This window comes from Syngnathus leptorhynchus, chromosome 5 (assembly GCF_054491065.1).
Source record: "Syngnathus leptorhynchus isolate UIUO chromosome 5, UIUO_Slep, whole genome shotgun sequence".
In the NCBI taxonomy this organism is placed as follows: domain Eukaryota; kingdom Metazoa; phylum Chordata; class Actinopteri; order Syngnathiformes; family Syngnathidae; genus Syngnathus; species Syngnathus leptorhynchus.
In genome coordinates, this window is record NC_141199.1 from 6,927,098 (window position 1) to 6,949,165 (window position 22,068).

General features: G+C 40.0%; 1 protein-coding gene across 4 annotated transcripts in view; it reads left to right on the forward strand.

The window, feature by feature from the left end:
* Positions 1 to 21,601, forward strand: part of rptor (regulatory associated protein of MTOR, complex 1) — a 101,754-nt gene extending 80,153 nt beyond the window's left edge. The window contains exons 27-36 of one of the 4 annotated variants that reach the window (XM_085911670.1): positions 1,657 to 1,771; positions 1,844 to 1,968; positions 4,075 to 4,200; positions 7,082 to 7,129; positions 14,433 to 14,539; positions 15,072 to 15,199; positions 16,568 to 16,654; positions 16,729 to 16,845; positions 17,478 to 17,607; positions 18,487 to 21,601. In XM_085911670.1, the coding sequence (XP_085767796.1) occupies positions 1,657 to 1,771; positions 1,844 to 1,968; positions 4,075 to 4,200; positions 7,082 to 7,129; positions 14,433 to 14,539; positions 15,072 to 15,199; positions 16,568 to 16,654; positions 16,729 to 16,845; positions 17,478 to 17,607; positions 18,487 to 18,555 (1,052 nt within the window). In that variant the 3' untranslated portion in view covers positions 18,556 to 21,601. The remainder of the gene's footprint in view (positions 1 to 1,656; positions 1,772 to 1,843; positions 1,969 to 4,074; positions 4,201 to 7,081; positions 7,130 to 14,432; positions 14,540 to 15,071; positions 15,200 to 16,567; positions 16,655 to 16,728; positions 16,846 to 17,477; positions 17,608 to 18,486) is intronic. The other 3 variants (XM_085911671.1, XM_085911672.1, XM_085911673.1) reach the window with 3 other exon arrangements.
* Positions 21,602 to 22,068: the final 467 nt, after the last annotated feature.

Below are 22,068 nucleotides of genomic sequence, written 5' to 3' on the forward strand. Positions count from 1 at the left end.
GACGTATTACTTTCAGGTTATGTTCAGATGTAATTGCATCTCTTTAGTCATTGATAGAAACTGTGATTTCTGGAGTTATTTAAATCCTCTCACAACTAAATTCACCCATGAGTCATAGGATTCCCCTTCACACATACGTACACGAATGTGTCTGAGGTGTGAGTTTCCCTGCAAGTGATGTTTTTTATGACCCCCATCCCCCAAACACGCACACACACCTGCAAAATGACGAACAACACCCACGTCACTGTGTAAGCTCCTATCTTACACAGTTACGATTCCATTTACGTCACGGTTGAGGCTCATTCAGCCTTTTCTTACGGAATACCTGCTAAGAATGAATAATTCTTGTGCCTCCATTCCCCTTCCTCATTGTTTTTAGGGTTGCCCTCATTCAGTCTATGTCCTCCTCAGAGAGAAATAAGATGAGAGGAGTCAGAGAAGGGAGAGTTCCTCAGACGGAAGGAGAGGCAATGTGAGCAAGTGAGATTGGCTAAGAGCGAAAGAGCGCTATGAACTAAAAAAAAATAAACTTATACGTATTCTGCTTGATTCCCCCCATAGAACACTATGAACTAAAAAAATAAACATATACGTATTCTGCTTGATTCCACACACACCCAAAAGATGCAAAAACCAAATTACGTTCTTCATCAAAACGTATAAAAATCCTGCAGGGGATTTTGTATTTTGTCATCGCTCAAGAAAATCAACCTCAACAACTACAAAAAAAAGTCAGTGGAGATGATTTTTCAAAGAGATGCGTCTGCTTTTGCCTCAGGCTACTCAAATCAACCACAACTGCATCAAGAATGAATTCATCATAGATTTTTTGTTATTCTTTTTTGTCTTGTTATGGGAGCCTCAAGAGGTATACTCCAGGACAGACTGGCCAAATGTGTTGTTGCTATGACAACATGAGACTGTGAACTTCAGGCTTTGTCAGTTGTACCTCTCTTGGCGCTTCTCTTTGCAAAATGTCTCGGCTTGTGTCCTGTACAACTTTTTTATTCCCCCTCGTCATATGCTAACAAAAGCAAAGTAGTCATATATAGTTAGTATATGTGCTGCTCTCACCATTACTGGAGCCACGGGAGTCTGATTACTGATGACTGTTCTGTATTATGTGACAATTCTGTATTCCAATTTTATTTGTAACCACTGGCCAATTGAGAGCTTTGTTAGCATCATTGAAGTACATCAAATCAGTTTTTCCACACATGGAAGACCTAGAATTCCACATCTAACCAATGTTTGGCATTAAACTTTCATTTATCATCATTTTTCTAAAATCCATCCTATTTGATCGATTAAGTTTTTTTCTTTTTTGTCAGAGATCTTTTTAGATTTTCAGTAATTAGGGGAAGTCATTTCCATTGCAAATCACCCTGTCTCTGGTTTATTATTTTTTTCCACAAGGCTATGCATATAACCTTGAAAATGCTTAATCAACAAGTATTTTAATGATGATCTGTACAGCTTTTTATTATTTGCTTCCAATGTTTTGCTGTAGCAGAGCCACTGTATCATCTAGTACATAGTCCACTAAACAATGGAAATGCAGCAGGATCTTATGCACATATTTAATTTATTTTGGACCCTGTGAAGATAAATCTGCATCATCTCTTCTCATCCTCTCTCATCCCTTCTTCTCAGGTGTTTCTCGACTGGACGATCAAATATTCATCAATCGCAATCCCGGCGTTCCTTCTGTCGTCAAGTTCCACCCCTTCAACACCTGTATAGCAGTAGCTGACAAGGACAGCATCTGGTTCGAAAATAAAGCGCCAAACACAAATGTTCAAGCCTTCAGACTTATGAGTTTGTGTTCTGTCTGTTTTAGTTTTTGGGACTGGGAGAAGGGAGAGAGATTGGACTACTTCTACAATGGCAACCCTCGCTACACTCGCATCACAGCTATGGAGTATCTGAATGGGCACGACTGCTCATTGCTGCTCACTGCAACAGGTTGCAACACTACATGAATACTCCATAGTAGTGTGCATATTGTTGGATATATGTGCTATGGATCAAAATGTTTGGGGTCACCCAGATGACTTCATTTTGCCCCAGAGCACAGCATACACTACCATTCCAAATTTTGATTGTCACTCTGAAATCTCTTTTGACCATATTACCAATGTGCCCATTGCATTTATTATTGAAGCATTGTTCATTGTTAGGGGTGAAAATTAATTGCACCTCTTCTATTCTTCAAGCAAGTAGACTTCATAAGTTCATGCACATAGTCTAGATAGGACAGTTCTAGCCTGAGTTTTGGTGTGGAAATCTGTTCAAAACACGCACTAACCACGAATGATTTCATTCTTACGGGATATGACATGATGCATTGAAGAGAATCCTGTGCCAGCCAACAAATGTTTTTGAATAAAATTGACGTCCTTAATATTCCATTGAGTCTTAACAGTGGTTGTGGAGGAACCTGAAGGCCCAAAGTGTTGGTGATATTTTATTTGTGGTAACGGGTTGAGTCTCTGTGTAAGGCATAGAAATGACAATGCCATTGTACGTGGGAGATTGTGGTGGCGTAAACTCCCTCCTCTGTTTAGAGATTGTTTCTCACTCTCGACATACTGTAGCTGGCCTCTATCATTCCTCTTTAAAATATTTCAAACCTTTCATTCTCTCTGTCCAGCAGAATATTAACATTTATGTCCTCAAAAGATTGCTCGGAAAATGTGACTGACTAGAAAATATTCTGTTGATTATTCCATTGACTAATCGTAGATACCATTTTTTTTAATTAAAAAGTATTGAAAAAATCTCGCATAGCCGTTTATTAAACAATTATTTTTGTTTATAGTATTTAGTGATTATAAACAACAGCTAAGCAATATCACAAGCATTGATTGTCATAATTTTCTAAAGTAAAAGCAAATGTCTTATTTTGCTTAAACACAAAAGATCGTAAATCAGTCTGCTCTCATGAAGGGCTAGAATTACTTTTGAGAGCCTGAAATCAGAAGATTTGGACATTCTTTGGTTAACAAATGGTTATTAAAATACGAGCCAATTATTTTTATCGATTTCATTTCGATTAATCGATTAATTTTGACTGTATACTGTTATATGCGATAGTGTACCTGTAGTGAGTCACGACCCTGCAGTTGTTAGTTGAATTAGTGTCAGAGTTTTACCATTTCTGTCTGCAAGGCCATGAGGGTACCTAAATTGTATTGGATAAGCAAATGTCTGAATCTAATCGTGATTAACTTCTAAATACGGAGGCATAGTTGAAGCCTACCTTAGAAATCCACTGCTAAATACTTAACGTAGCCTCTTAGTTCAATGGTTCCCTCCCATCAGCTCTTTTGGAACTTCAGTCAGACTCATTTGTTTGAGGCGCGAGAACTTAAAACACTCAGCTCTGGAAATACAGGCCATGCACTGCTTATGTGTATTCATCATCTGTCACCAATAGAATAATTTACTTAGTTAGCCCCAATGCACAACAAAATCCTATCTACATAACACTTGGTTCATTCTCTCTTTACAAAACATTCAAACGGATTTAGAAATAAATGCTGCCTTCCATTTCACCCCTACTGGAAGCACGATAAAAGCAAAGAGATAAATGACTTAAATTCCATCTTGTCAAAGTGTATCTTGCATTCCATCAGCCTTTCACTGAAGCACACCAATGAGTACATTAGTTATAAAATATATATATAGTGTTTAATGGTAGATGTGAACCGGTAAATGTAAATCATGTCTCGACTTTTATGGGTAGTAATAACTTTCTTTGAAGCGTCTGCAGACATGTTTTATGTCGGGCTCTGTTTCTTAGTTGGGTGTTGACACTGCTCTGCAGCATTTTGTTTCTCACCCACCATTTTTTTCAATGCTTTATACAATGCCTTCTGATTTTTATGAGAAGTATATTAAGGTCATGGACAGGTTGTGCTTCTTTTGAAAAAAATCTATTCAAGCTTCCCGTTCAATTATTACAGCGCAAGAAAAAAAAAAAATCGGAATCTACTTTTGAACTCACCGCTTTGAAGGCACCCATTAACACCTTGCTCTTCTAACACTTTAAATTCCCATGTTGTCTAGATGATGGAGCCTTGCGTGTTTGGAAAAACTTTGCTGACCAAAAGAACCCGGAGATGGTGACTGCCTGGCAGGGCCTTTCTGATATGCTGCCAACTACCAGAGGTCAGCCTTCCACCAGCGCTCACAGTAAAGACTTTGATCTTACTATCTGTTCACCAAGCCCTCCCATAGTAGTTTGAGTTGTTGTCCCTCTGTCCATCAGCTTACCTACTTACCTATCAAATAAAAATGTTTCGGTATTACAGGGTTCCTGCAGAAAAAGTCTTAAAAGGGAACTGAATCCATAAATCAAAATAACAAGGGCTTAACTGGCATTAAAATATCCTAAATCAGTCTTTTCCAAAATTTTAACCTAAGATTTTTCTTTTTACTGTAAATCGTTTCTGATGTAAAAAAACAAGGTTCCTAAGAATCGAATTTACTGAAAGTCTCATGATAACACGAGTACAATAGCAGAACCAACAAAACAGTCATGTGATTTTAGTCGTAACTCTTGAAAGCAAATGAAAGTCATTTTTGGACCGAAGCAACTTTGGACAACAGGGGACATTGGGAACAATTTTAAGTTGGTCTTACAATTAATTTCAAGTGGAATTTAAAAAGTCTGTCGGGAACCCTGTTTTACACTCATTGCAACTGCAACATTGTGTGTGTTCACCATTTGTCTGTGTGTGTTAAAACACCAGTACCTATCTGACAACTAATTGCTCTTATGGTAACCGAATAGTAGAATTTAAGAATGCATTTGGTCGTTTGAAAACCCTGTGTAAAGCACATTTTAAGTCGGCTATATAATGCCTTGAAGAAACTGAGGCAAAATGGAGTGCTTTACTTAGCAACATGAAGCAGTGGCACTTTCAAGTCAGAATCAACTCTAATCATGGGAATTCATTCCTTCAGGCAACATTATTTTGCTCAAAAACACAGTTTAGACTTCAGAAGATCGGGAGAGATTATTTTTTCGCCCCCTTCTAGAAAATCTTTCATTGTGGGTGTGGTTTGCAGTGGTGTGGCGCAATCATACTAACAGAAGTCGCAAAACATACTGACATGACAATATTATATAATTAAAATTACAGGTACCAAAATACTTTTTACATTTCATCATCGAGTTTTAATTGATGAAGGTAAGCCTATTCATCTGTGTCCACTTTGATCCCAGAAAAGTTAACCAAATGTTCACAGTTTAACTCCTAAGTAAAAGTTGCCTTTCATACTATAAGCAGCTGTGGCCGCCACATGCAGTGGATAAAATAATAATAATAATAATTATACAACCTTGTTGAAAGTTTGCATTTTTGTGAGATAAACAAGTGTGACCAAGACGAAACAATTCAGAATTTTTCCCACCTGTATGTGAACTTCAACAATTCAACAGAATAAGAAAGTGGAATCTTTTTGGTTAGGTGTGTCTGACTAATTGCACTTCAGGGGCTACATCAGTGATTGCTTAACGTGTGTGTTGACATACCTGCAGAATTTGGAAGCTGAGGTATTTGCAAATATTTGGAATAGGCTCCACACCATCAGTGTAAACTGCAGAGGCGAGAAGGCAATTTCTGGGCTACTCTCTCTCTCTCTGCTTCTTCTCGCCAAACCATCATTTAGGTTTTTATTAGCAGCAGTTTCTTGTTCACCGTTTTCTCTGGCAACCAAATGAATGAATAGTGCCAGCTTTATCGAACTACTTCTAATGTGTTCAATGAAACTTGTACAATATACATTCTTTAAATACCAATGGCAGGTTGATCTGCACCATTTGCAGAGACTGTCTATAGAACATGTTTTCCACAAAGTGGCCATTTGGCTAATTGGTAGTGACAAGCAAGTTACTGGCTTGCTCACTGGCTGACTGGTTTTCTGTGCAGACGTGTGAGCCCCACTCACTGTGTGCACATATTGTATTGTTTTGCTGCCATTAGAGAGTCACATAGTCGCCAGCACCTGCAGGGACCTGCTGCAAGGCGACACACTACCAACTAGCATCACTGTGCGTGTCATTCTTGTGACACGAATTTCCCCACGAGACTTGCCCTCTCCTGCAGTGTGCCTTGTTTTCTCAGAGGCTCCTGGAGCGCTTGTTATCTTTCTCCACATGCAATTAGAGGCAAAGTCCATGTTGGCCTCGCATTTGGTGTTCACTTGAGTCCATTTTCACATTCTAGTCTCTCAAGTTTGCCTCAAGAGTGAAGCCTCAGATATCAGTTTTAAGAGTTATCTTTTCCTGGTTACTCGGCTAGATTGTGACAATTACACGCGTGACATTATTTGTTGATTTGCATCGCTTTCAGTCATTTTAATAATGCAAACATAATTAAATATTACCTAAGTCTGTCTTCGCTTTGCCAAAAAACGACTCACAAGCTCACTCATTAGTCTGTCCGCATTCATCTCATCCCTGCCCTGTAGTAACATTGTTTTTTATTGATTGAACCATAACTCTTGCGGTATGGTTTGTTCTGAAGCTTCTTTTTTTCCCCCCCCACATCCTTCTTTTAGAGAGACTGAATAAGGCTGCATGTTCATCCACCTCCACAATCTTGTTAGAGTTACATAATTATGTTTTCTTCTATTGGCACTATTCTGATCATTTCTGATACCACTTCAGATGTATTTTTCTCACTACCAGTCTTACTCAAGCACAAGCGGCAGCAACCCTCCACTTTGCCAGTCTTTAGCCCTGCGGTGAAAAAAAAAAAAAAACTCAATTATGTGTCTGGCAGGTTTTGAGGCTTTAGACCTGCATGTCACCATTTCGACAAAGAGGCAGCAGCTTAGCTCATATTCTATCTGCCTTTTGTGGCTGGTCTGTTACTTTGTCATTTGGGAGAATCTCTGTTGGGAAACAAAAGCCTTGTTCAGTCTTCTGCTATTTAAATGCAAATAGAGAACACTCTGTGTGCGTTTATATCTGCGCATGCAAAGTGTCCCTGCTAATTTGTTGCTTGCTTTGTTGCATACCTTGCCCCTCCCTCCCTACCTTCGATCTGATCTCCCTGATTCACAGGCCTAGCCAGAAGGGTCTCCATCTATCTTGACAGGAGTAAACAAGGCGGTGAGTGTTATCTTTCTTTTCTCTCCCCCCCCGCTACCCCAATCTCCAAGTCATATCATGTTGAAATAAAAAAATCACAAGCTTGGTTTTGCTCTACCACGCCGCCTATGTGTCAAAAGTGTTGCTCAGTCACTTTCACCTCAGATGAGGCATTGTATTATTTTCTAATACATACGAAATTAAGCATTATTACTACCTTTTTATTATTATCATGACAAATGCAGTGGTCTTGTGTCCTTCAAAAAGAACTGCCTTCCATTTGGTCTGATGCAAATATCTGTGATGAGGGGTGCACAAAGTGCGCATGGGTGCTGAAAATAGTCAGGCACGCCAAATTCTATTCTATATCTATTTTGTGGTCCTCGAGAAAACGGGCCATCAGCTGCCAAACTCAAGCGGAAGCCAAACTCGGGGACACAGCCGAGCCAACGGAATGGTCATTTCGGTGTTATTGCGCCGCGTCTTTGTTGGCCCATCAAAATATTTGAAAATGGGCCGATTGGGCACTGGACGGCACGGCTGCCATAAACTGTTTTAAATCAGCTCGTGATCTCACGTGGTCTCATATTACTAGTCATCTGAAAGGGTTGCCGAGGGCCACACCAACTTGCTAGCTTGTTTATTTCAAAGGTGAATTTAATGTTGTTTTTTTATTACCATGTTCAAAATTCCCTTGCGACAAGAAAAGTACAGGCAAACGTCTGTTGGCGAAAATTCGCGACCTTGAGCTGAGCCTGACGAACACTGAGGAGAACACAACATTCGCTACCTTTCCAAACCCAAGTTTTAGATGAGTTCATTTATCTCCAAATCTTCTGCTGGCATGTTGTTTTAATTGTCTTTGAAGCGCTTGGTAGAAATTGGATCAACTTTGACTGTTAACGTACGAGATTTAGCTAAAAGTCATCTGAAGCTGAGAGATGATTTACATATGAGCTGACTTAACTCCACAGTCTGAGTCATTTTTAGACACGCTTGCAATTTAGATGTAGTTATTAGGTCCATAGACCTCCTTGACCTACCACCTTCTTGACCATCAAAGTGCATCCATACCTGTTTGTGGTTTCATTACCAGTATATCGATGTTTAATTGGAAACATACCTCCCCACTGTGGTTTTATTGAAGCAGAGCCACCTGGTGTGTGAAGCTCCAGGGATCAGGCTGTTAAAATCACGAGAAAGCAATGAAATCAAAGGAGTGTGGTTGGTTGTTGCAAAGTGAAGTGCTTGCCTCTGTGCTTCTGCTGCTTTGGGCCGCCGCCGCCGCTGCCGCCGCTGCCTCTCTTGCTATATTAATATGCACCAGTCATCACTGGAACAGGAAAGAAGAGTGTTGGGCAAAAACAGATGCAAATGTTTCTTTATGTTAAAGAGCACGGTTTCTCCTAAAGTACATCATACGGAGTTAGAGTTCGTTAAGCAGTTTCATGAGCAGAGATTTATAGCAAAGAGACTTGTGTACCATAAGGGAAATTAAATAGAAACAAAGGAATGGTGAAAAACAGCACAGACACTCATTTGTCACCAATGTTTTTCTGCAATTTTTACAACACACATTGGAATGAGACCCCAATTATAATCAGAACAATATACAGTGTTGTAAGACTTTAAAGGTGACTGTCTGTTTCAGGACACGAGTTTGTTCACAATTTAAACACGTTTTTGTTAGATACAGTATCTTCAAAATTGTTATGCATATTATGATTTAAGTTGAACGAACAGTTCTTCAGTACTCTTTGCATATGTCTGCTGTCTATGTCGAGTGACGATAGACAGATTTGACATTTAGTTTCCCGTCCAAAGACAATTATTTGAAGTTGTTGATCCACGGTCACACTAAGATTGTTTTTGCTTATGAGAAAACATGGAATGGTCTATTTCTTGCCTTTTGAGAGAGATGAAAGAAAATCATTGCACAGTGGATCCCTGCTATATACAAATCTCCCTGAAAATCTGATGCTTCCCTCAAAGCGTGACTATAATTGATTATTTGCTTATGTTGATAGTTTAATCTATATATTGCAAAGTATGATTCCAAAATACATTATTAGCATTTTAAGCACTCTGAAAAATTGCCGTATCCTTAAAAGCAGTACAGTAAATTGCTTACAGCTAAGCACGCAGCTACACAATCGTACCTGCACACGTCCTCAATTATGATGATGATTCACTGGAGCCAATTACCTATTATGATGTCATGCATGACTGTGTCACACTCGCAGTCTCGTGTTCGATTGATTATCTATTTCCTAAAAGATTGACTTTAGACTGTACTACTATATTTGGGATACAGTTGCATTGTAATTTCCGGTTGCTACTAGGCTAACGCAGAATAATAACAATGACACCGAATGAAACTCTTCAAAGTGTATTTGCTGTCTGCTGGAATAACATCAAGTTACCATAAATGAAGTATTACCTTCCTAATTGCTCCAGTTATCCAAGTAACTGCAAAGCAATCAAAGGATCCATATCTGCTTTAATGAGCTATTCAATTTAAGTAAACTTCACAGCTTCATCTTGGAGGCATTCAACTGTCAACTCCACAAGAACAACTACAATGTAACGTTGTTTGACTATTACGTGAACATGGATGGAATAGCAAGCACGTGTGTGCTTAGAGATGAAGAGTACGCTCTGCTCTTATTATATTTCTGAGTGTAGCCAGCATTTGCATACAAAGCACCGGACTCACTATAAGCCGCAGGGTTCAAAATTTGAGAAAGAAAGTAGCAGCTTATAGTCCAAAATTTACGGCATCGGACCCCCGGTCGGCCCGCCCACACCCCCAGCTACTTTTCAGTGTTTTTTCACATTTACCATTCTCATCCCTGACTTCTAAAAATGTGTGTGTAATGACGACAAAACTCCTCATGTTTTAGGTTTTAGAGCTACAGTTTTAGTAAGTAGGCTTTACATATTGCATTGAGCTCGTTTGCTCTGGGCAGTCTCTCTTCATTCTTGCAAGCACTTAAAGACAGTAGCCAGAGTCTTGTTTGTTCTCAGGATTTATCACAGTCATATAATAACGCCACAACAAAGGATTTTTTTTAGTACTATTAAAACTAACTTCTGATGCAATCAAGATTATTCACTCGTACCATACAAACCCTCGAATATTAGTGAAGAGGTGATCGCAATGGGAAAACTAAAATACCTTGAACATTCTAAAGGGGTAATCGGTCATCTGATTGAACCCCATGAAAAATCTCTAGCGGGATATAAATAAAGTGCCAGTCTGTAAACCCAAAATACGAGTTAACGAAAGACCATTGTGCTTTAGGAAGTTAAAATTCCGACGTAATACGGCCAGAAACTGATTTCCAGGGTTTGCATCACACTCGTAACAGATCATGGTGTTCGACTGATGATAATTTGCATGAAGGGGTTAAATCATTTTAAGCCTGCACTATTTATGTATTTATTTATTTTATAGTCTGCCAGTTGTACTTAAGAAAACTGTATCAAATAGGCGATGCACCTAAGATAAGATATAGCTTCACTTGATTTTAAAAAGTCCCTGTAAGATTCCGTCTCGAAGTGCTGCTGAATAGTAAAGATACAGGAAGGTGTTCCTTGTTTGGAATTATCCAAATGGTTTGCCCTTTGTCCGCCTTCATCAAGTCATCAAGTCTTAATGCAGGTAATTCTTCATTCCATAGGGTCATAGTCAACAGTAGACGTCACTCACACCTCTTTGCCCCTCAGAATGCCAAGGTGGTCATATAAAGTTTAGATAAATGCCATGGCAGTGATGTGTCAGAGCATACTCATAAATAACGTCATTTCTTATTAAAGGCACATGCATGCTGGGAAAGTCCCTAGTAATCCTGGAGAAGGCTTCCTGCAGGAGCCCTGGAGGACGTTTTCAAAGCAAACAGGATGAAACGGAGAGAGGGAGCAAAGGAGCCCGATGGTTTAATGAGCTGCACTGTTTGGAAGAGCAAGTCCATCACGAGAGATAATGGTGCAGAATAAGAATAGAGCATACTGCATTGTCCACAGAGGGAAGAACTATAACAAAGATATTCATCCAAAAGGAATAGATAAATAGATCTTAAATTACGCATCATCTCAGCATGAACAAGACGTCTACACGACCGCTGTTTACTTTTTCAGGCCTATCTCCCTCCATGACTCAATAAGAGGATAGACACCCCGCGTGCGTTATCACTTCTGTTTGCTTTAGCATTATTGGGGGCAAAATGTTTGATCTTGAACTGTGCTGATGCTGGAAAGTCCCTACGAGAGCATAATTAAGCTATCGCTAGAAACCTGAACAGTGGTAGTGAGGAAACATTGCCCACATTCTTTGTTCCCAGATGTTTCGTAATCTTCACATCGCTATTGATTTTCTGCGTGAGTACCTATGTTCCCTGTCAGACCCACAAAGGTGCATTCCCTCCAAGTCAGAATTTTCATTTTAGGAGGTTGACTGATGTTCTTAATAGACAAAACTCATGGGTCCACTTTGGCACAGTGAATTATTGAGTGCTGACCCTCAGAACTTTCCTGTAAAATGTTTTTGATTGAATTACGACGTTGAACTGGAAAGCGGAGAGGATCTGATGTGTACTATATGATAAATTATTTTGGTTTATAGACCAAAAAAAATGCTTTAAATTTGAATAAAACTCACCAAAAACTAGGAATGAATAATAATTATGATACATTTTGCCAAATTCCGTGGCAGCCAGTGGTCACTTACTTTGTGGATTATGATATTGTTGGAACAGACAGAAATCCATTGGTCAGGCCTCTTTGTCATGTGGTTATTCCCTCGACACCTCAAATCTTTTGATTGGTTGGAGTAAGTGCAACCTCAAAAGTCAAACACCCTGATTTAAAAAAAAAAAAAAGAAGTAAAACTTAAGAGACTTCGGATCCGCAAGAATAAAGGCATAACTTCACTAAGTGTGTTTTGGTTTTATTTTGGCTTTTTAGAGTGTTCCTGTTCCAGACGTCACTCCACCGTAAGTCGAGGTTTCATAATGCTGATGAAATCTTGGACCAAATTAACTCGATGGAAATTTTTGTTTTGAAATCACACCTTGGAAGTCAACCAGTGTCACTGGAGCAATTTGGTTTGACTATTGAGGTTCCGCAGTTAGAGATTCCACAGATGTTCTATTTTCCACCCTATTATTCATGACTGAAACCCAAGTTATTGAATCAAATGCTTGTGACCACCTTTTGGGAGTGTTTTAACAAATGCTAGTTTTATTCAGCTTATTACAACACACAATTGGATTGTGAACAGGAAGACTATTTAATTGGCCGTGGAGCTGCAATACGAGGCAGTAGCTAGCCACTTGCACAACTGGAGCAACTGTGGTTCAGAGAAAATTGCTTTCTTGGGTTGTTTTGATGCAAGAATGAGAGGAAACCAGGATTAATAAGCAATTATGTAAAATAGGGAAGAATAGTGATTCTATGAAAAATGGAGAAAAGCCTTTTTGCCTCACAGCAGAGAGATTTCATGTTTATTGTGCAAAGGAATCTCCTACCCGCATTCCCGCATCACAGAGCTGCCAGCTTCAAAGGAAACCAATGCCTGCTCTCTTCTCTCTTTTCATTGCCTCTGAGTTGAACCGGCATCAAAAACGGCCCCCATGCGACTGAGCATGGGTCTGTGAGATGTTTTTTTTTTCTATTTTTTTATTTTTTATGAGGGGGTTGGTATTTTTCTTCCAACATGCAATCACACACATCCTCACTCCCCCCCCTCCCTGATTATTGACGATGTGATGCCTTTGCGGGCCGGATGATGTCACAGTGGAGGATTTGAAGCTGCCGCATGGGATTTGGGATTTCCTGACATCAAAGCAAAGTAGAGCATTTGAAAGGCAGGCCCAATACGTGGAGGCTTCCTTGTTGTTAAGTCACGAAGAAGGCTTTTACAAGAGTAAAGGAGGCCTCATTCTGTCGTGTCCTCATATTTGTGGCAAATTACCAAATGCCGACATGGGCGGGCGTTAGGTCTTGACGTAGTTACTGATTGCGGAAGAAATCCAGAGGAAATAATTCATTGCAGAAAGAAATAAACTATGAGTTTCAAGAGGGGATAAAAGAGTGTGGTTGCCATAGCATTTACGCTAAAGTGGAGAGAAGCATGACTAAAACACAGGATGTTATTTGATTTGCTAAAGTACTTCCAGTTTTGCTGCTCCGAGATTTGTGCTAACCTCCAAAACCTCTTGTTTTGTATTCAGCTTGTGCGCGCGCCACTATTCCTGTTAAAATATCTAAAACCTTGAGCGGCTCAGTCTTGAATACTCTTATTAAGATCATTTCTGAGCCTTCCTCAATGCACAAAGCAGTGTGCCTGAATATTATTTGAATATGACTTGTTGCAAAATGTCATGAGGACAATGTTTTACATCTGTTTCTAATGGCCATGCCGCAAAGCAGGTGAGAACTGCCCCACCATCAGGCCTCAAACCTGCTCTAACAGATTGCTGGGCCACTGGGGAGCATGCCTTTTGATTTGTTCAACAGATGCTGACTGAACACACAGCAGTCACACTAAATGGTGAAGATTAAGCTGTTAGTAAACTTTTATTGGAGGAAGTTGTCACGAACAGGCTTAAAAGGGTGTTATAGCACTTATGGACTGTTGAGTGAGTCACTGGTGCAGCAGGAAAAATGAACCTTCAATTTTACTTCTGGAACCAGTTTTATGTTTTGACTCCTCTGTATGGCAACTCTTTGCTCAACATTGGACTTGCCATTTCTTAGCTCCTTTTATTTAAAGCAATAGTGCCATCTAGAGGAGTCAAATTCTACAACTTGTTCATGAATCACATTTGAAGCTTCGTTTTCCCAACATTAGTAGCAGGCCATGTGTGACTCGGATGGCGTTGCTGTTTGATTCCTGCTGGGATGCCTCATTTGGGAGCAGACTGCTTGACGGTGTACTATGTAGTTTTTACATCTCCCAGCGGTCAGTGACGGCACCTTTAAAAAAAAAAACACATATTAAGACTCTCAATCCTTGAAAACCCTTTTTACTGGTGTAATCTATTATTAACAATGTGTGTCTTATTCTGTTTTGCTATTCATCTGACTGCAGTGCAGTGACTGCTACACGAATCTTTGATTAGCCTTGTTCCATATGTGTAGACGTGCTTTCTCTTCAGAATTAAGCCACTTATTTCAAAATAGTCAATTCAATTTGTAGTTGACATATTTTTGACAGTCTTTAAGTCACACTTGAGTGTGTTAAAAGCTGCCTTCTTAATTCATTGGTGTTTTTGTGTCTAAAAAGTTTGTCTTTATGAATGACTGTCATTGCTCCCTCCAGGTGCAGGCATGGTTGTAGACTGGGAGCAAGAAACCGGTCTCCTTATGACGTCTGGAGATGTGCGAGTTATCCGAATCTGGGACACTGACAGAGAGATGAAGGTCCAGGTGTGTAGCATTCTCTTTGACCGGAATGGATATCCACTGCATGATTGAAGTGACACCGTTTCAATTTGAGGGGAGGTTATCATTTAAATCAGTGGGTAGAAATGTTAGCCCAGACCACGTCAACATCAGTGGTAGAGGTCTTACCTTGATATGTTGCATTATTCCTTCGCTGCTTGTGGGGGTCAGAGATGACCCCTGCGTGAACAGCAAAAACAAAATTAGAAACCCAAAGGTTCGTAATAGCCAATAGATGCCACAAGATGGCAGCAAGTTATGACTTTTTTTCCAAAATGAAACTCAACTAGTGGGCCTTACTTGACGGTAAGATTCCAAAGGATGAGACCAAAGTAATATGTATATTGCTTCGGTTTAAACACAAAACAGGAAATTTTCAAATAATGGAGGATATGTTCCGAAACAAATCTGTTATGATGCATACTGAAAAGGTTCTCGTTGCCAATTGTGGCCATGAGCGTACTGTCAACATGGTGGATTTCTTCTCACGTTGTCATTTGTTGTGTTTGTGCACCAGGACATCCCGACAGGAGCGGACAGCTGTGTGACCAGCTTGTCTTGTGATTCTCAGCGTTGGCTCATTGTCGCCGGTCTGGGGGACGGGTCCGTTCGAGTCTTCGATAGGAGAATGGGTCCAAACGAATGGTAAAGTCCACTCAGTCGTTACTTTTCTCTCAGCATGAAACTTCTCACCTTATTGTGTAAAAGTAGTAAGTAAAGTTCAAATAGATTACTATCTCCCCTTGTATGATTCTGGTTTTAGAGTCTTCTGGGGGAGGAGAAGCATTTCTTTAACGTTGGCCTCACTCTGCGTTCTTCCTGTTAATTTATGGTTTAATTTCCTCGCTTTTTCCTTCTTTTTTATTGCCGTGTCATTATTTCAATACATTTAGGAAAGCTCATAGCAATTTAATTGTGCATTTACTCTGACAGAGCACTACATTATTCATTGATCTAATCTATGTTTATTATATATAGAGTGCTGTAGATCTCCCCTCGGGATTGTCACCTCTCTTAATGGACCCTGGTGACACTGAGCCCCCTTAGTTGGTTAAACATCATTTTCATTTCTACCCCAAAGGGGAGGAAGAAAGCAGTTCAAACATGAAGTGCTCCATAAATCTTTTAGCCAAGATAATTTATTCGATCCCCTCAAGCAAGGACAGTAAGTAGTTTTCCCACTTCTTGACAGACTGACGGGCAAATGCAGGTCATGTCTGGAATCCTTTTTATGGACATGTTGACAGTATTTCATTGTTTATTAAGACAAATGTTGTTTCTCTCTCAGCTGCTTCTCAAACAACCTTTCATGCTTGAAAATGAAAAAGATCAACAAGACGTCTCAGCTTTAGGTTTCCTATTGTGATGCCACAGCGCCACCTGGTGTTTGCCAACCACCATTACATGCCATACCCTCCAAACGACCTACTACATATATACTTGCAACCCTCACGCACCTTAAAAACCAAACACATTGTTGCGCTATGTTATTTATCGTTAGAGTGCATCGATGGAATTTAATTTCCCCTGTCAAGTGCATGGGACAACAACTAAGCACTGCTGTGATTAGCACAGATCCCCAAGTTACTGACGCGCCCCCTAAAAAAGTTTCATCGTGCCTAAAGACCCACAGTATAACAGTCAATCACATTTTTGTCTCATTAAAACTCTGACATACATTATTATATGTCATTGGGAATAAGGTGCCATAAGCACTAATTTTGCCTAAATGAATTAATTTCACCATCGTTTTTTGTTCGATGAGTTGACTTTAGCTGTTGTGTCTCCTTTCTCCTTGCTAGGCCTTCCTTATCTGTGGCACACTTGGCACTCATACTAGTTGAATCCAGTTAAGACTGCAGTCACACATTGTCACATGGGCAAGGTCAAGTCGCCCCCGGCACTCGCCCGTGTGTTAGCATCTAAGATTGTGGACAGGGCAGATGGCTGATCTGTCCTTGCTGCTCTTGACTGATGCAACAGTGAAATGAAATGATTTCTTTGTGTCCGCAGTCGCATCATGACCTACAGAGAGCACGGCGCCTGGGTGGTCAAAGCTCACCTGCAGAAAGAGTCGGATGGACATATAATCAGCGTTAGGTATGCTTCCTCTCTTCTTTGCAACTTGTACAAGACGGAACTTGTCCAGTATCTTTTCTGGTCTTCTCTACCAGTGTCAATGGAGACGTTCGATTCTTTGAGCCCCGCACTCCTGACTCTGTTAACGTGCTGCAGACAGTGAAGGGGTTAACAGCGCTCGACATCCACCCGCAGGCTAACCTGTTCGCCTGGTGAGTATGTGTGGTGTGCCGTGTATCTATCTATCTATCTATCTATCTATCTATCTATCTATCTATCTATCTATCTATCTATCTATCTATCTATCTATCTATCTATCTATCTAAAGACTGGGAAACACTGCTGTAGAGTAATACAAAACATATTGCCATGATACTTTAAAAATAATTCGTTGTGATTCAGCGATAATTTATGTATGCTAAAACTATTATCTGTGATACTGTAAATTACAAAATCTACGATATGTAAGTGAATCTAAAAATACAAAATATCTATCATACTTTTGCTAGAGTTCCTTAGAAATGACCAATTGTCATTAATCTGGTACCAAAAGAAAAAAGTGCTCGTAAGTCATGTTTTTATTTAGATATCTAATGTTGATGGTACGCGTGTGTTATTTTAGATTCACATCCTTCCCCCCCCCCCCATTAAAAAGCATCATCACAGTACTGTACTGTATTGTAACAGAAAGCAGTATTGACAGTTTTCCCCTTCGCTACTGTACCGATTTCCCCCCCATCATGTAAAAATAGTCATGTCTGCATTTAACCAGTGAGAATTTTGACACGCTGCTGCAAGTGACTATGCGTGTGTGTCCATGTGTGTGTGTCTGTCTGCTCTGCAGTGGCTCAATGAACCAGTTCATCGCGGTGTATAATGCCAACGGTGATGTGATCAGCAACATCAAATATTATGACGGCTTCATGGGACAAAGAATCGGGGCAATCAGCTGTTTAGCCTTCCATCCTCACTGGGTAATGTGACACAAAATTCACCTCATTACTAGCTGAAGTTTGTCTTGTCATGATCATATTTTGTCATGTCTTGCTCTTTATATATTTTCATTTTTTGTTCACAACCGTCCTGACATACGCAATAAACAAATTCGCTGGGCAGCAAAAGAAGTCATCACGCAGGATTCCACGCTCAGTTACTGCCATACTTACTGTTTTTCATTGGCTTTATAGCTGATAACAGTTTTTGTAAAACTGATGAACATCTGGGGATAAGCAAAGGCACTGTAAATCACGTCAGATGTGTGTTGACTTCTACATAATACAAGTTTGAATGTGATCGGTTCCTTCTGAACACATCCTCATCCCCAGGTAAAAGGGTGTGCACAATTATGCAACCGCATTATTTCAGCTGTTTATTTTTATTCCCCCTTTCAAAAAACATGTCTTGTGTTCTTTTAAATGTCAATCGAGTTGTACAGGTTGTTGGTCAGGTTCATGCTGAAGTAAGTTTTGAAATGATCGCCAAAAGTTGGCATTTAAACAGAGCACTGTAGATGTTCAATACCCACTCACAAAAAATGATTGGCTTTTTGATCAAATTTAAGGAAGAAGATGAAATACACTCTAACTGTCATAGGTGGGCTTAATCTTGGGCTTAATCTGACATCCTAAAAACTTTTGAATGCTCTTGTCCACTTTTATAGTTTTTCAGTACTACTTGCACATGTTGCTCTTCTCTCTGCCAGAAGTGATGTGGCTCGTTTTTCTTTTTTTTTTTTTTTTATCATTTTTGGGCCAATGAAGATAATGCCTCATTTGAATTGGTGGTTTGAAGAGACCTCTTCATGATGCTGCACACCAAATCCTATTTGTCTCCTTTGCTTTGTCTTCCTTCAGCCTCACCTGGCAGTGGGGAGCAACGATTACTACATGTCCATCTACTCAGCTGAGAAGAGGCTCAGATAACACACCAGCATCCATCTCCAACAAACCTAAGCCCCTCCCACAGCCACTTTCACTACCAAAAATCCCACCCACTTTATGGATTCAGAGACCTTGACCACCAGGGTGTACATCATGTTGTACATATGCAACCCCCCCCCCCCCCTCCCCCCACTTGAATGTTCCAGTGTTGGCTGCTGAGAAACATATTATTATAATTATCCTGAATCTTGTTTTTTCTTGTTATAAAGCTAATGATTGTAGACTTGGCAATGCTGAGAAGTGTGTATATTTAAATAGATGTGAAGAGAAGTCATATTTTAAAGAAGCGGTACCCGCTGGTCACCGGGGCTTTTCCTGGCTTGGCAGCGAGCGTCACTACCTGAATAACCTCTGAAGCCCACCTTTAGTTGGAGGACTCCGTACATTTGGTGCAGGAAACATGGACCCCTGCACCGCTCGGCAGGATAGAGATGATGACCTCGTATTTTTGCCCCACTCATCACACAAGGCAGGCACATGTTACTGTTTGCATGTGTTTCACTGGGATCTACTCCCCAAAGCTTTGCACATAGTAAGTGATGCTCCAAAATGAAAGAACCCCACATCCTGAGTTGTCCCGCTCAGTGTGCCAATCTTTTTTTTTTTCTTTTTCAAGAAATTGGATTTTTCTGTTTGCTTACTGTACATATTTCACGCTTAAAATAATCACGGCAAACCTCCGTTGCCTGAAGGATGACTCACAGTTCGTCCTCATGACCATAAAGAAATTGAAAGCGGTTTCAAAAGCCCTTGAGATGATCATTATGCTACTGTTGCACTCGTTGGAGTTCTACAAACCGGATTTGGTTGAAGTTGGGAAATTGTGTAAAAAGTAAATAAAAACAAAAGACAATGATTTGAAAATCTTTGTCAACCTATATTCAATTGAATACAATACAAAGACAACATATTTAATGCTCAAACTCATAAACTTTATTTTATTTTTCAAATAATAATGAACTTTGAATTTCATGGATGCAACACGTGCAGTAGAAGTTGGGAAAGGGCATGTTTACCACTTTGTTACATCACCTTTCCTTTTAATAACACTCAATAAACGTTTTGGAAGAGAGGAGGCTAATTCTCTTAGCTTCTCATGTGGAATTCTTTCCCATTCTTGCTTGTTCAACAGTCCGGGGTCGTATTTTACGCTTCATAATGCACCACACATTTTCAATGGGAGACAGGTCTGGACTGGAAGCGGGCCAGGGAAGAACCTGGACTCTTTTACTTTGAAGCCACGCTGTTGTAAGACGTGCAGAATGTGGCTTGGCATTATCTTGCTGAAATAAGCAGCGGCGTCCATGAAAAAGACGTCGCTTGGATGGCAGCATATGTTGCTCCAAAATATCGATGTACTTTTCAGCTTTCACAGAAATGTAAGTCACCCATGCCATGGGAACTAATGCACTACCATACCATCACAGATGCTGGCTTTTGAACTTTGCGTTGATAACAGTCCAGATGGTCCCCTTCCTCTTTGGTCCGGAGGACACGACGTCCAGTGTTTCCAAAAACAATTTGGAAAGTGGACTCATCAGACCATAAAACACTTTCCCATTGTGCATCAGTCCATTTTACATGAGCTTGGGTCCAGAGAACCCGGTTGCGGGCATTTCTGGATGTTGTTTATAAACGGCTTTTGCTTCACATGGTAGTTTTAACCTGCATTTACTGATGTAGTGATGAACTGGATTTACTGACAGTGGTTTTCTGAAGTTTTCCTGAGCCCATTTGGTGATATCCTTTACACACTCGTGTCGGTTTTTAAGGCAGTGCCATCTGAGGGATCGAAGGTCACGGTCATTTAGTCTTGGTTTCTTGCCGTGGTGCCTACGTGCAATGATTTCACCAGATTCTCTGAACCTTTATATAATATTATGGACCGTAGATTTTGAAATCCCGAAATTCCTTGTAATTTTGCTTTGAGAAATGTTGTTTTTAAATTGTTCAACAATTTTCTCACGCAGTTGTAGACAAAGTGGTGAACCTCACCCCATCCTTGCTTGTGAATGACTGAGCATGTTTGGAGAGGCTCCTTTTATACCCAATCATGGTACCTACCTGTTCCCACTTAGCCTGATCACATGTGGGATTTTCCAAATAGGTGTTTGATGAACTTGTCTCAGCTTCCTCAGTAATTTTTGCCACCTTTCCCAACTTCTACTGGACATGTTGCAGCCAGTTAATTATTATTTGGCAAACTTTGTAGTGTATTCAATTGAATATGGGTTGAGAAGCATTTTCAAATCGTATTTTGTTTTTATTGACATTTTACCCAATTTTCCAACTTCAACCGAATCCGGTTTGTACCTGGAGTGTTTTTTCCATGTGGTCACACACCCACACTTTGGACTGTTTTTTTTTTTTTTTTTAAACCAAGTTTTCTTGATGTTTAAGTTAAGTGTCATGTTCTGGTTTAATTCCCAAACCTCACTCAGGTACCTCAACCGCCTCAGATGACAGAAGAGCACCCACATTTGGTATCCGAAGGATGACCAACAATGTACCTCTTCATGGGGGCTTGAGCTTTGCTTTTGTTTTTAGTTGATCATTTTACTCTTTGTTTCGCAATGCTGTTTTAATTCCGCTTGTATTTTGTGTGCCTTGGTCGGACTGAGCTAGGTAGAAAGGAAATATGAAAGCCTTATTTTCAAACACTGTCACACACAGTTGGTTGTCCCTCCTCTTTCCAATTTCATCTTCAATCCTTCTCACGAGACACGCCAAGCTTTGCTTTAAACCTGAGAAGGAATGGTCGTGTGGAATGGAGGTGAACATAGAATCCGTCACTGAGCTCCTTTCACAAACACAAACACACACAGTCAGCCATTATAGTTTTGGCATGGGGGCTTTGCTTGCAAAGTCCTTGCATCAAGTTTTAAGATTTTAGTCCAGAAACCAAGAGACTTAGGTAGTGTGAAAGGAACAGTGAAAACAATCAGGTTTGTCTCTGTGATGCCTGCCTGGTGTTATTGTTGTGTGGTTTATGAAATGGGAGGTGAAATAAACCAAATACGTTATTGGATGTTGCCCTCTCGTTGACTACACAAAATGATATTCTGTGGCCCTCAGGTGCGGCTGGCCCTGACGTGTGACATTTTTGGCTGGCTTTGGACTGGTTTTAACACAAAAACACTTGGTGAGGACAATGAAATCATGTAAAAAAAATACTTAGTATAACTGAACCACTTTTTACAGACAGTAGTTCACAGATCAGTGTATGGGATATGTACATTAATCCAGCACTTTATCCTTGCATCATGGGACACAGGGTCATATTCATCCAATAGGAGCTAAATAAAATAGTGCAAAATAAAAAAAACTTTTTTCATTGTATGTTTGGCCACTTGCAGGACACCAGAGGTTCATTATTGTGGTACATTGTCTTGATCACTGAGGAATTCTGATGACATCGCTGAGGGCACCTAAGAATGAATGTCTTCCAATAACAATCTCTTCCACATCTTTCATAAAGTTAGTTTAAAAAAAAAA